At 43.3% G+C, this 12,242-nt stretch overlaps 1 protein-coding gene across 1 annotated transcript in view; it reads right to left on the bottom strand.

Moving 5' to 3' along the window:
* Positions 1–382: 382 nt before the first annotated feature.
* PPIL2 (peptidylprolyl isomerase like 2) overlaps positions 383–12,242 on the bottom strand; it is a 68,205-nt gene continuing 56,345 nt past the window's right edge. The window contains exons 17-20 of the mRNA XM_038151990.1: positions 4,224–4,296; positions 4,023–4,085; positions 3,406–3,545; positions 383–1,744 (exon numbers count right to left, since the gene is read on the bottom strand). Of these exons, the coding sequence (XP_038007918.1) occupies positions 1,651–1,744; positions 3,406–3,545; positions 4,023–4,085; positions 4,224–4,296 (370 nt within the window). The 3' untranslated portion in view covers positions 383–1,650. The remainder of the gene's footprint in view (positions 1,745–3,405; positions 3,546–4,022; positions 4,086–4,223; positions 4,297–12,242) is intronic.

The raw sequence follows: 12,242 nt of genomic DNA on the forward strand, positions 1-12,242 counted from the left end.
TGAACTTGACTACTCAAAAGTGTGCTGAAGTATGCTGAGTTAGGTAAAGGGGATCAATAACAATTTATCATGAAAGGGTCAGCCATCAAGAGGTTCCAATAAGACAGAAGAAACTCGGCTTTAGGAAAGTACCATCAAATCCCCCGTTCCAGTAATCAAACATGTGTTATTTCAAACTTAGACGTTTGCAAAACAAACTCCCCCTATTATTCTTTCAAATTAGTTTGAACTTCCTATAATTTAACAAAGATGTAATCATATCCGCAGAGATCCCAGAATTCCTTATGAGCATCTTAAAAAGCAGGAATGAATCATTTCCTTGTAAAACAATCAAGTTTGCAATGCTGTGATCTTGGAAATAACAGCTGAACAGTCTAAGTCAAGCACTCAAAATAAAAGCATTTAATGAAAAATATTTCCAAAAGTTTTTACAGCAATTTCCTATAAATGGAGTCTTTTCTTAAAGAATGAAACCACTGATACAAATGTATTGTTCCAAAGGGGATTACAAAATTTTCTCCTCAGTCACACAGGAGGTAGGGAGGGCATTTTCTCGTATCTGAAAACACCTAAGATGAACTGAAAAGTGATATTCAGAATCTAGCCTGCAATGTCTAAGTTATGGTAACACACAGATTGTTGGGGATTGAAACTTCACAGGCTGATATATCTTTACCCCATAAGGCCTTTATTAAGATCCCTAATAATTTGTGATTACGTAATGGACATATCTGAGATGCCTGTCAGCTACATAATGTGGTTTTTCCTAATGATGGGAAGCCTGACATTGGAGCAGACTATGGGGTGTTTTACCCTGCAAGGACCAGGCTTTAGGCATGGGTGTTAAAAAAAACAAACAAAAGGGTTGCTTCTATTCCTGCTCAGTTGTTCATGGCTGTAGTTTCTGGCACCTGAGGGCAGGTGTGAACTGGTACATCCTGGCACCTCGGGCTGTCCAGTAGCTCAGAGAAGGGCAGCCACTGGGAGGAGTAAGTGATGCAGCTGCCCTGGGCTCCCCATGTAGATTTGCAGCTTCCCAGGCTGCTCTTGGAAGCTTTAACGGGTGTAGAGAGGGCTCGTTTGGAGTGAGCAAGGCCCTTCAGATGACAGCAGTCAGTCCAGACAAAATTGGTCCTTGTTGAGAACCAGCAGGAGGCAGCTGGAAGGTAAGGGCAGGACAGGCTGGAGCTCTTCCACAGAGCTCTCCAGCAGCACAGGAGCTCCCCAGCACATTAATTCATTCCCTCGCTTGGCACACTTGGCTGGTCTGGGAACGATTACCTGTAAAAGGAGCTCTTTCACCACCGTTGTTGTTCACTGCAGTAGAGCCCTGCAAGGCTGGGCTCTGCCTGGTCTGCTGCCAGCCAAGCAGAGAAAGGCTCCAGCTGATCCCTGGGGAGTTGGGCTGCCTGCTCCCTGCTTTGCAAAACAACAACAAAACAGCCTTCGAGGAAGATGCAGTGGGGGAATGTGCTCTCTAGAAAACAAAGCCACATTAACCAGCCTCAACAAAGCAGCAGTTTTCTCTGCCAGTGGAAGGGCAGGCTGGTGCCTTCCCTCCCCAGGACAGATTGTCTTTTGGGCTCTCAGGGACCACGTGGGAGACTCCTGTTTGCGCTGTGCTGCCTCAGTGCTGGGCTCCTCACGCTGCTACCAGGAGCTGAAGTCGCCAAAGCCTGTGCTCTTCTTCTCTTTCTTCACAGCTGTGCTGGTTGAAGGCCCATCATCCTCCACACTGCGCTTCCTGCAGCCAGAATGAAAACAACTCTGAGGGAGTCTCTACTGCCAGCGAGACCAGGGCAGCTTGGATGCCTGTTCTGCCTGTTCTCTCCCAGCACCAGCTATACTGGAGCCAGCCTATCCCTTGACAACCAGACAGGAGTGCAAGCTCCATGCCAGCATGGGCTGGGGGTCTTTGGCATGCCCAAAAAGAGGGATCATGAGTCCATTGGGATGGTTTGGATCAGGCTTTGAACACACCCAGGAATGTGTTCAAAGCTCAGAAAGTTCTCCAGGCCAGAGCTGAAGATTTAACAGCTGTACCTTTTTAGCATGGTCAGGAGAACATGAGCCACAAGTTGTCCCCACACCTTCTCACCTGCACTTGTGGCAGCAAAAGGATTTATGGGGAATTAGGTATAAAGCAGCTGGCAGAGCTCTTCTGATCTTTCCTGTCTCTTGAGCCCAGCCTGTTGCAGTTGCTGTTATTATCATCAGCCTCTCTTGAGCAGAGCTTGCAACCCCAGGGAATGCTGTGCTACCAGCTCACATGTTGTAGTTTTATTGTCAGATATCAGTAGCTGATAGGGAGAACACCAAACCCTAAATCTGCCAGAGCAGGCTGCAGTGACTGAAGGTCCATTCTATACTACCTGGTCCTTTCCATAGAGCCACAACTGCTGGATTTCCTCTGTTAATAAGAGTGCAGTGTGTCAGCAGTTTTAAGCTGGACATAGTATTTTAAGGGACACACAATATTCTGCAACTGAAAATTTTCATTGACACACTAAACTGACCTACCTGAGCTAACCTATTTCTGTTCTCACAGTTATGCAAATGCCTGTAAGTCACAGAGGCACACACAAGCTGATTAAATGGCTCCCCAGATCTGTGTATGCATAAATACAGGCCTTTATGTAGCAGACAGACAACAGCATTTTTGCAAATGCTTTTAGAGAAGTCTGCTAAAAATCAAGTGGAAGGCATTTATTTTAGTTTTTCCAAAACACATGCTAAGCTGCTGCTCAGCCAGGATTCTGTGCTGTCCTTATGAAAAAAAGCAGTGCTGCCAATCCTGACAGGGGTACAAAGGGTGTCTGGGAGAGGGTGCTTTAGGATAAGCCTGTCCAACCAGCCAGGTACCCTGGAGCTACTCAGCTGCCCTGTGCTCCCACAGCAAGCCTGGGAGCCAGCTCCCCTTTCCAGCCATTTCAGCTGTGCTGGTACAGCTATTTGTGTGGCTGAGCAGGGAAGCAGAGCAGCAAACCGACGGGGGCCTGGGGCAGCTACTTTGTGCAGGGCAGAAGTTGCTAAAAGAGAAACATCTGTGGGACCATGGCCTTCAGAAATAGCTTCAGAAAAGGAAGAGGATAAAAGATGGTGTAGAAGTGACACAGTACAGTTCCTTAAAGACTTCTGAGTTCTGGAAATGTATCTAAAGTTCTGAAGTCAGCAAATGCTTTTAAATACCAGCTTGGTCATGTTCAAGGGCTTAAAGAGAAGCTCAGTTAATGTGTGACCTTGAAAAACAACAGAAATGAAGTAAACTCTTGACTGTTAGGACTACATGAGGGTGTCTTTACTGGCCTAAAACAAGCATGTGAACAATGGCACTGGACAGGGCCAGCATCCAGCACGAAAGGCACCTAAAATATTCAGCAAAAATCAGAAGGACAGGGAACTCACGCTGCAGCCATGTTGATATATTTTCCAATCCCCTGCCGGTAAGTTTTAGGAGTTTGAACCTCTTTCTTTGGTGGGACCACTTCAGCTTTTATTTTGGCTGCTTCTTCTTCCTGCTGGAACTTCTCTCTTTCAGCAGCAACCTGTGGGGAGCAAAGGGTGCAATCTGTTGCAAGAGATAGTGCAGAATAAGGAGAAAATGTCTACAGTTCTTTGAAGCTTTAAAGCACTCTAAACCAGCAATCAGCACTGCTGAGATTACAGGGCAGGCTTTAGGAGACAGTCCTCAAGGGCCACTACAAACAGGCTCTCTGCAGCAATTTTAGTGAAACTTTTCTCACCTGCAGCCACCCACAGCTACTGGGGGCATTTGAAAGAAAACCATAGAAGCCTGATGGACTGGGAGCTGTGCCAGACTCAGTTACAAGAGTAACTCCCCACTGAAAGAGGACGGGGATCCTGGCAAAAAGGCAATGTTGTATGGCAGCTGCTTAATCTTAGCTGGCAACCAGATGGACCAGGGAGCTGCCCATGTGCAAAGAAAAGGCATTAAGTTGCAAAATTCTCTCCAGAAAAGCTTTGGCCTTTCAAAAAAACCTCAACCAACAAAGCAACCTCACCTGTGCATCCGCCTCTTCATAGGGATCAACAAAAACTGTTGTTGTCTCAATTCTTATTTCTTCCTGGAAGCAGAAGAGAAGAACAGTTATTCCATCTGCTGATTAAGTAGTGCCATCTCCCTCTATTTTGGTTTCAAGAAGTGCCAGCAGAGTGACCAGCACTGCCATGTGAGGCCACTGCACCCAGTGCTTCACACATACCTTGGGACGGTCTGTTTTTGGGTCACTTTCCACATTCTCCATAGCAGTCAGAGTTTCAAAGCCACCAACCACCCTAGAAGAGGAAAAACATGTTATTCAATTGTCACAACATACTCAAAATATTCCTACACCCTTACCTTTAATATATCTCATTTATGTCCATTACTCTAGCATATTTTTAAATCATCATGTTTGGGGAGAGAGGAGTCAGCAACTGTCTTTGGAAGACCTAAGATAATGTCATTCAGTGTGGAAGATAAGAATTTTTTCCTCAAATATGGGATTTGAATTTGAAACAGAACATGGAGAAGCCCAACACTCAGAGGGAAAGCAAAGCCCAAAACTTGGAAGCCACGCAAATCAGCCAGATGAACAAGTCTTTTCTTCTTTGTTTTCAAACTGTGTATGAGACCTAAGAGTGTTATCAGGAAGAGAATGGTAACTACAGCAGCACAGGAGAGCAGTGGCAGAGCTGTCTGCACTAGCGCCACTAACACTGAGAGCACAGGATTCCTTCAGAAGAACATGAGTGTGAGCTCATAAGGGCTCTGGGAAGGCAGCAGAGCATCAAGTCACAGCCACAGGGTAAGGCCAGGACACTTCTCAAAGCAGTTTTTACCTAGGAGGGCCTTAGATCCCTGGCTTCTCACTTTTCAAGTCAACGTATCCAAACAATTGCTTGAAAATGTTTAAGGCTGAAGGCTTTCTGGACTGTTGCATGTTTATTTTCAAAAAAAGTGTGGAACAATGGGAATGTTCTAGAAAAGCATATTTAGAAAGGATAAATGGGGAAACCCAGATAATTATAATCCTGTCATCCTGTCATTTATTCCAGCAAAATAATGGAATAGCGGAGACAGGACATGATTAAGAAAGAAAGGAAATAAGTAACAGCAATCAACAAGGTTTTGTGGAAAACAGTGTCTGTCAAACAATCTTCTATCTTTGAGACAACAGATGTGGCTAACAGTGTCCACAGAACAGACTTCTGGAAGGCGGCTGATATTTTGATTGAGGAACCAGAATGCTATGAAGTGAATACAGTACACATGAAATAAAAAGTTGGCTGACAGGTGTCAAAATCTAATTTTAAACAGGAACCACTGAGTCAGTATGTTTTCAGAGGGGTCCTGCTGGGATCAGCTCTTGGTCCCAGGGTATTTAACACTTTTATCTACCTCATCATCCACAATTAAATTTGAAAACAGCTATTCTTAGAAGAGCAGTAAATAAAGAGGAAGACAGGCTGTTGATGCTGAGTGATCCAGATCCATTAGCAAAGCAGGCTGTAGCTGGACAACATCTGTTTTAATAGAGCCAAGCCACATGGCCAGGAACCAAAAATACAGCCCATACTAACAGCTGTGGGACAACGAGAAGCAGCTGTAATTCTCAAAAACACTGCTCCAGGAGCCAGGGGAGTTTGGGGTCAGGAGATCAGCAGCAGGGGCAGGAATTGGCCACTGAGGAGTCCAGGGCTGCCCATGGGACAGGGCAAGCCAAGAGCCAGCAATCCCCCAGCTTCCACAGCGGGGTAACTGTTTTGAAGTCTGATTGTTACTGGGACCACAGAACCAGCAGAGGTAGCCTGGCAACGGACGGGCAGATGGAATGGGGGAAAATCAAATTCAACAAAGCTGGTGGGGAAAAAGGATACCAAGCTGGAAAACGTAGAGCATTTTATCACTTAATTCTGCATTCATATCAAAGAAATAAGCAATTCCTTGACCAAAACACATGTGATATTCACAATCACCTTTATATACTTTATACACTCATATCAGGGCATTTCCCTCTCAAAGACATCTGTCCAGTCCCAACATGGCAGAGTCTGCCCAACCAGTGCCAGGAGAGGCCTCTGACTCTCACCTGCCATGGTCTCAGCTGATCCAATGGAGAAATACACTTCCTCCAGAACTCCCCAGTTCCCTCAGTGCCACCCCGTGGGCTGGGACAGGCTGTAACCATAACCAAAAGGACAGACCCCAGCACAGAGAATGAACTGAGATAGAGAAGGTGTTCTCACACCTGCCCCAGCACAGCTGTGCTTGCTCATGTTTCAGTGCTGCTCCAAACTCTATTCCCCAAGGGCCTGCTGATATTCTGTAATAAGGCTGTGGCTTTTAGGTGCAATTAAAACCCATGGATGCAGGCTAGAACAGCCTCAGCCATTTGTGACTGGAGGGAGCAGACTTGGGGAGGCTACACAGGGCTTGAGGACCCTGTATGAACTTTGGAAAGTTCATAACAAAAACTCAATTTTAAAATCTCTCTCCAGGCCAATATCAGATTGACTTATAATACTGGTGATTAACACCCAGCCCAAGATATATTCACTGTATTTTAACTGCCCCAAAGGAAACTTCTGATTTAATATCGGAGGATTTTCTAGCCAACAGCTCACTCATTATCTGCTTGTATGTTTTCATTTAATTAGGTTTTTGATAATTTGAAATGGCCAGATCAGCTGTGCACTGGCAATCTTAGCTGAATAATCTCTTAGCCTGTAGCTAGACCTCCCACAATATTAGCCCTAATGCATTTTACTGATGCTACCAGATCTTCAGTTGCTCTGCCAATTAAACTTTATTGGTAATATTTTGTCACTTGTACATTTTGAAAGGCTGTGATAGACATGGCATTCACAGGTCATCAGTAAATGACCTAAATAGTCTATTTTGACATGACTGTTAAGGGCTAAGGGGGAAGAAGACAAAGTTGTTATGCCTGCAGAGCATGCCATTCTCTTCTTCTTCACTTCGTCTCTCAAATGGAAAATTGCTTCCTTTTCTCTCCCTTGCATTCTCCAACATTTTGCACAGAGTATCTCTGTGTACCCACTGTCAGCACAGTCAGCTCTCATTATATGTTTTTGTCTTTATAAAGACGCTGCTGTAATACTGATAAAAAATAAAAACTAATTTGAATACAAACCACCAGCTCAGAGGAGAGAGCTCTGACCAGAGGGACAGGAAATAATCTACAAGTCACTTTTGTTCAGGGAGCACTTGGGAGCTTTGTCAGGGTGAGGCCCAGCTGAGGCTGGTATCTGACCACTAAAAATTAACATCCCAAAGGACAAGGTCTGATTGCAAACACCACCCATCCAGTAAAAACAGAACTACACACTAACCTGGCAGTCAGAGCTGGATGCAAAAGAAATTGAATATTCCATACTGTAAAGACTTTTGTAAGCTTTCCTCTGATCTAAGAGACAAGGTATACACAGGCCCTTGAAACATTACACATTGTTATTGCCAAATCTCATGATGTTACATTGCAGCACTAAAATCAGTTTGATGAGATATAATGTGTCAAAGCCCATGCACTGGCATCCCTCACGGTAACTGCTCCTCAGTGAATGAGGAAACCAACACACCAGGAATGTTTTTGGGATTCTTTGCCTGCCCAACAACACATATTTTGGGCCAAGAAAAAAGCCCATACAAATTATATGTAGGAAAGACCATCAGATCAGTACAAAAAAACATTTTTAAAATCCTCTAAAGAATGAGCCACTACTTAATATTATTCTAATATTCAAGGAAATCTGTACATAATTTTCAGTAAAAGAAAATGCAGATTCCAGAAATTCAGACTCACATCCCTTTATAGTCTTTACACGTGCTGAACGTGTGGCACAGGCAGTGACTGCTCACACTGTGTTGTCTGGTCTCGTGCAATGTGACTTCTGCCAAGTTGGGAGCCAGCATGGCAGGGAAGGGAGAAGGGCATAAACAAGTTTAACCTTTTCCACTGCTTCTGGCTCTATTCCTTTTTTAAGGTGTCATACATGCTTTGTCCTAAACTGGCAGAGGTTTAAAAAGGTGTTCAGATGACACCCTACAGTGAAAAGGGTGACACTTTCAAGACACCATTCACATCAGAACAACCAGTGGAACCGAGAGTTTGCTGTGTGCTTCCAGTAGATGTTGAACAGAGAAATTATGATCTCAACTATATATTTAGCTCAGCAACCCTGAGACAGCTTGTATTTTTAGAGGAGCTTGATAAATGTTGCATTACATTTAAGCATGAACGACAAGGCAGGTACATTTATGGTATTTTTTTTCCTGTAAGCATAGGAATGAAAACAAAAATGTGCCCTTACTCGTGCAATTCTGTTTTCTTGAAAGCTGGCTAAGTTAGCACTGGACATCTTTGCATTTCACATTTAGATGTGTTATTTAAATCTTACTTCCTGTTAAGGCTTCTTTATGTAAACTACAACCTTGCTTCAAAACCACTGCCAGTGCCTTTGCATGATGAAGTGAAATATCCTATCCGGGGCAGGCTCCATCCATTTGCAATATGCCAATGAAGGTCTCACTGTACTTCAGTTAGTGCTGCCCCAAAGAAAACTGCATCTCCCCTGCAGGCCCAGAGACATTCACATGTGAATCTATTTCTCATACTTTTGTTTGGAAGAATTATAGGAATTAAGCCTTCTGCAATGCTGGGGATGGCAGTGAGCCAACATAATAGAGTTTCCTGGTCAGAAGACGATACAAGAACAATGTCTGGACTTTTTTTTTAAACAAGCTTTAAACTACAAACATAAAACAGAAAGAAAAATTGCTCTTTTGTAAACACATTCTGCCCTGAAGGTTATTTTTATAAAAAGGAGAACACACATTTATATACACACACAGAGGGAACAACACATATGTGCACAAACACGCACACTCAGGACAAAATGTTTTCAATGCATACACCCAATCTGCAATTGAGTGAGCAACTAACATGTGCAACAAGGATGCAGCCAAAACATCTCCATCTCTCTGCTAGATAAGGGCTTCATCTAGCAGGCAAGACATGGTAATAAAGGGTGATGAAAATAAAACAACTTGTAAAAAAAGCTTATTGAAACTAGACTCAACAGATGAACCTGGCACGAAAGGACTTCCCTGCCTTGGCACAGGTCCCTCTTCAGAGATCATACAACTGTTTTGGAAATGACAGCAGCCCTCATGCAGCTCCAACAGCCCAGTGCTCATGCGCAGCCATGGCTTCCACAGGGAGGCCTGGCTCATTTCCCCACCTTGCTCTTTGCTCCTATCCCGGTGTCTGGGGAGCAGACTCTGCAGTGCAAAATTAGGTCAGTCTCCCTACACAGAATCAGCTCTTCTGCTGTCACACAGTTCCTCCAATCTTCAGATGTAGTAAAGCAGAAGAGCCACAAGAACATGAGTTTTCCAGCTTAGAAGCAACTGGGATTCACTGATTCAAATCATACAGGGAATGTTGCAAGTGGAAACAGACAATGTGTTATATAACAGTACCTGGGTAACTGAATAATGCCTGGTAGTTGCTTTATGCAGCTAATTACTTTAGAGGACAAGAGTTACTTTTATTGCCCCACTCTACAGAATTGCAGTAGAAAGCAATTAGCAGGTTAAGGAATACTTAGTACAGAGTGATACTCATCCAAGAGAAGAACTCTCTTCCACAAAAGCATCTGGCAAGGAGGGAAGGGAAGAAAAGAATAAGCTGAATGCATGTCAGCTATTGACTGATGCCTACAGTCTGACCAAGCCTGAGGTTTCCCAAACCACCTTGTTCATTATTTCTGGGAACAAGAGAATTGAAGAATGAGCAGCAGAAACCTCGAGAGACAGTAAAAGTTATGCACACAAGCAGATATGTACAGACTCACAGCAAAGAGAAAACTGTCCTTGACATACTCATCTCCTGTCTCAGTTTGCTACTTTCTTTTCTCAGCTCTTGACAAACACAAGTGATGCTCTAATAAACACACAGAACTGCTGCACAGATAATTTCCAGCTTTGCCACTCTGACCACAACACTTTTCTCTCTGCTCCCTTTATTGCCCTTCATTTTATCGCATCACATCACATTACGTATCTTCAACATGTCCTCATTTTCAAGCCCACCATGCTCTGCTTGTCCTAAATCTCACACAAAATTCTGAAAGCATTTTTCTCCTTCTGTTGATCACTTTCCACTACTATTTTAAATATGCACATTTTTATGTGTGCCTTTAGCTTTGGAACAGGCTCCCAATAAACATCGATGAAGCAATTTCGTTTTTTCCTGAGGCTTTCTTTTTCCAAAGGTGGTGGAAGGTAGGTTGAAAGGGGTCACTGTCACAACTTCCCTGTATCTATATGTAATCTCTTTTCTACTTACACAGCTCTCAGGGACAGAGATTATGTTTCCATTTCTGCTAAAAAAGGGCAAATGTACCAGATCTCTGATCCACGAGAGCTGTGAACCATTGCAACAGGAAATATAACAACAACATGGATAGGATATGCTTGCACCTAAATTTCATCAAGAACACCAAACAGGAACCTGAGCTTATCTGCTCTTTTGGCTGTAGTGCTCCTGTAGCCCCTGCAGGTCACAGCACAGCCAAGGCCCAGCTTGGAGCACAGGTAGGAAGGAGACTCAGGCACAGAGCCCAGGGCAGCAGCAGGCAGGACCCTCCCCAGGCAGCAGCCCCCTGCAAATGCTTCTCATCCCCTCTGTGCAGAGCAAAGGCATGTCATTGGTTGATATTATCTCAGTTTCTAAATGAAACCTCTTACCAGCAAGCTAAAAGGCCACAAAAACCACCAGTTGGTTTTCATGTTAATTACATCATTCTCTAAGTCAGAAGAAATAGTAATTACTAGAAATGGTAATTACTAATTTAATCTAGGCAGCTCTGTGGGAGCAGGAAATCCATGCAACCTGCAGTACACCTCCAAGGGAACGCATTCTGCTCTCTCTCTCTCTGTTTTGGCTCCCCAGCCATGCCAGATTATCTCTTTTCTTGTCAGTACCAGCATCCTCATCACTGCCACCGTGAGCAGCACAATCATGACGAGCCCTTCCCTGTCCTCCAGCCACACCTTTCTCCTGAGACACGAAAATTCTAGTGCACCGAGCAGACACATGGCACCTCTTCACTGTCCCACTGCCCAGGTATGGGCTTTTATGGTCTCCTACATAAAAACTGTGTTTCAGACCAGTGGGGATATGAATAAGATGCAGTTCCAGAAAAGGCACTTTTCAATGTTGCATTGCACAAAGGACAAAAGAAACAAAGAAAGGAGAAGGGAATGGTTGCCCTTTCACTCTTTTTGCTCTCCTAAGTAAGGAAAGCCTGCTGGAAAGTTCTATACAAATTACAAACAGGTCAAACTGTGCTCTCCAAGATATCTGTGTGACACTAACATGGACCAGAGTCACACAGGAGTAGCTGAGAGTACAGTTCAGAGTATTTAGGTTTTTATATTAACTGAAATAAGTAATCCTCAAATCTATATGAAAGTCGCAACAGGCCAGTAAGCATCCAGTTAACAATGCAAATAAACACTGAGGGAAACAAACAATCCTGATATCATGGGTTCATTCTGCTCTTAAACCTAGATATTATTCCCAGATATGCTTCCCAGATATTATTGTGCTATAATCAGCTCAGATATAGTCACCAAATGCGGGAATCACCCAGGATCTAAAATATCAAACTGAAGTTGGAGTTTTACTAGAGGTACAATCACAGGCATCTTCTGGCTTTTTTGACTTTTAAAAACAATGCAGGTTAAAACAGCTTATGGATTTTGATGACAAAATACAAGATCTTAAGAGCTACACACATCAACCTTTTATTATTAAATTTGTAGGTAAATTCAATTATTCAACAATTCAGCTTGTAGATTAATACAGACTGACTGGGATACATATATGCCAGCATCTTAATTTTTACCTTATTTGAATTGATCTTTATTTACATGCAAGACAGATCAAGGTAAAATTTCCTTTCTCTGTGTTCATATGAAGATGTCCCTCAGTTTTCATGCAGGAAGCATGATTCAAAACAACACTTTTTAAAAACCTTTTCCATTGTATTTCAGCTAAAAATATAAGCAGCACTACTTCTTCACTCTGGGACCTAAGCTCAGATTTCTGTTACAGCAAAGACAATTCACAAATTAAGACAGTCTTTGCTAAAACTGCAAAATTCTCTGCTATATATGCTTAAGCAGATTTACCTGGATTAAGTAATTCCTC

Source organism: Motacilla alba, chromosome 15 (genome assembly GCF_015832195.1).
Source record: "Motacilla alba alba isolate MOTALB_02 chromosome 15, Motacilla_alba_V1.0_pri, whole genome shotgun sequence".
Classification (NCBI taxonomy): domain Eukaryota; kingdom Metazoa; phylum Chordata; class Aves; order Passeriformes; family Motacillidae; genus Motacilla; species Motacilla alba.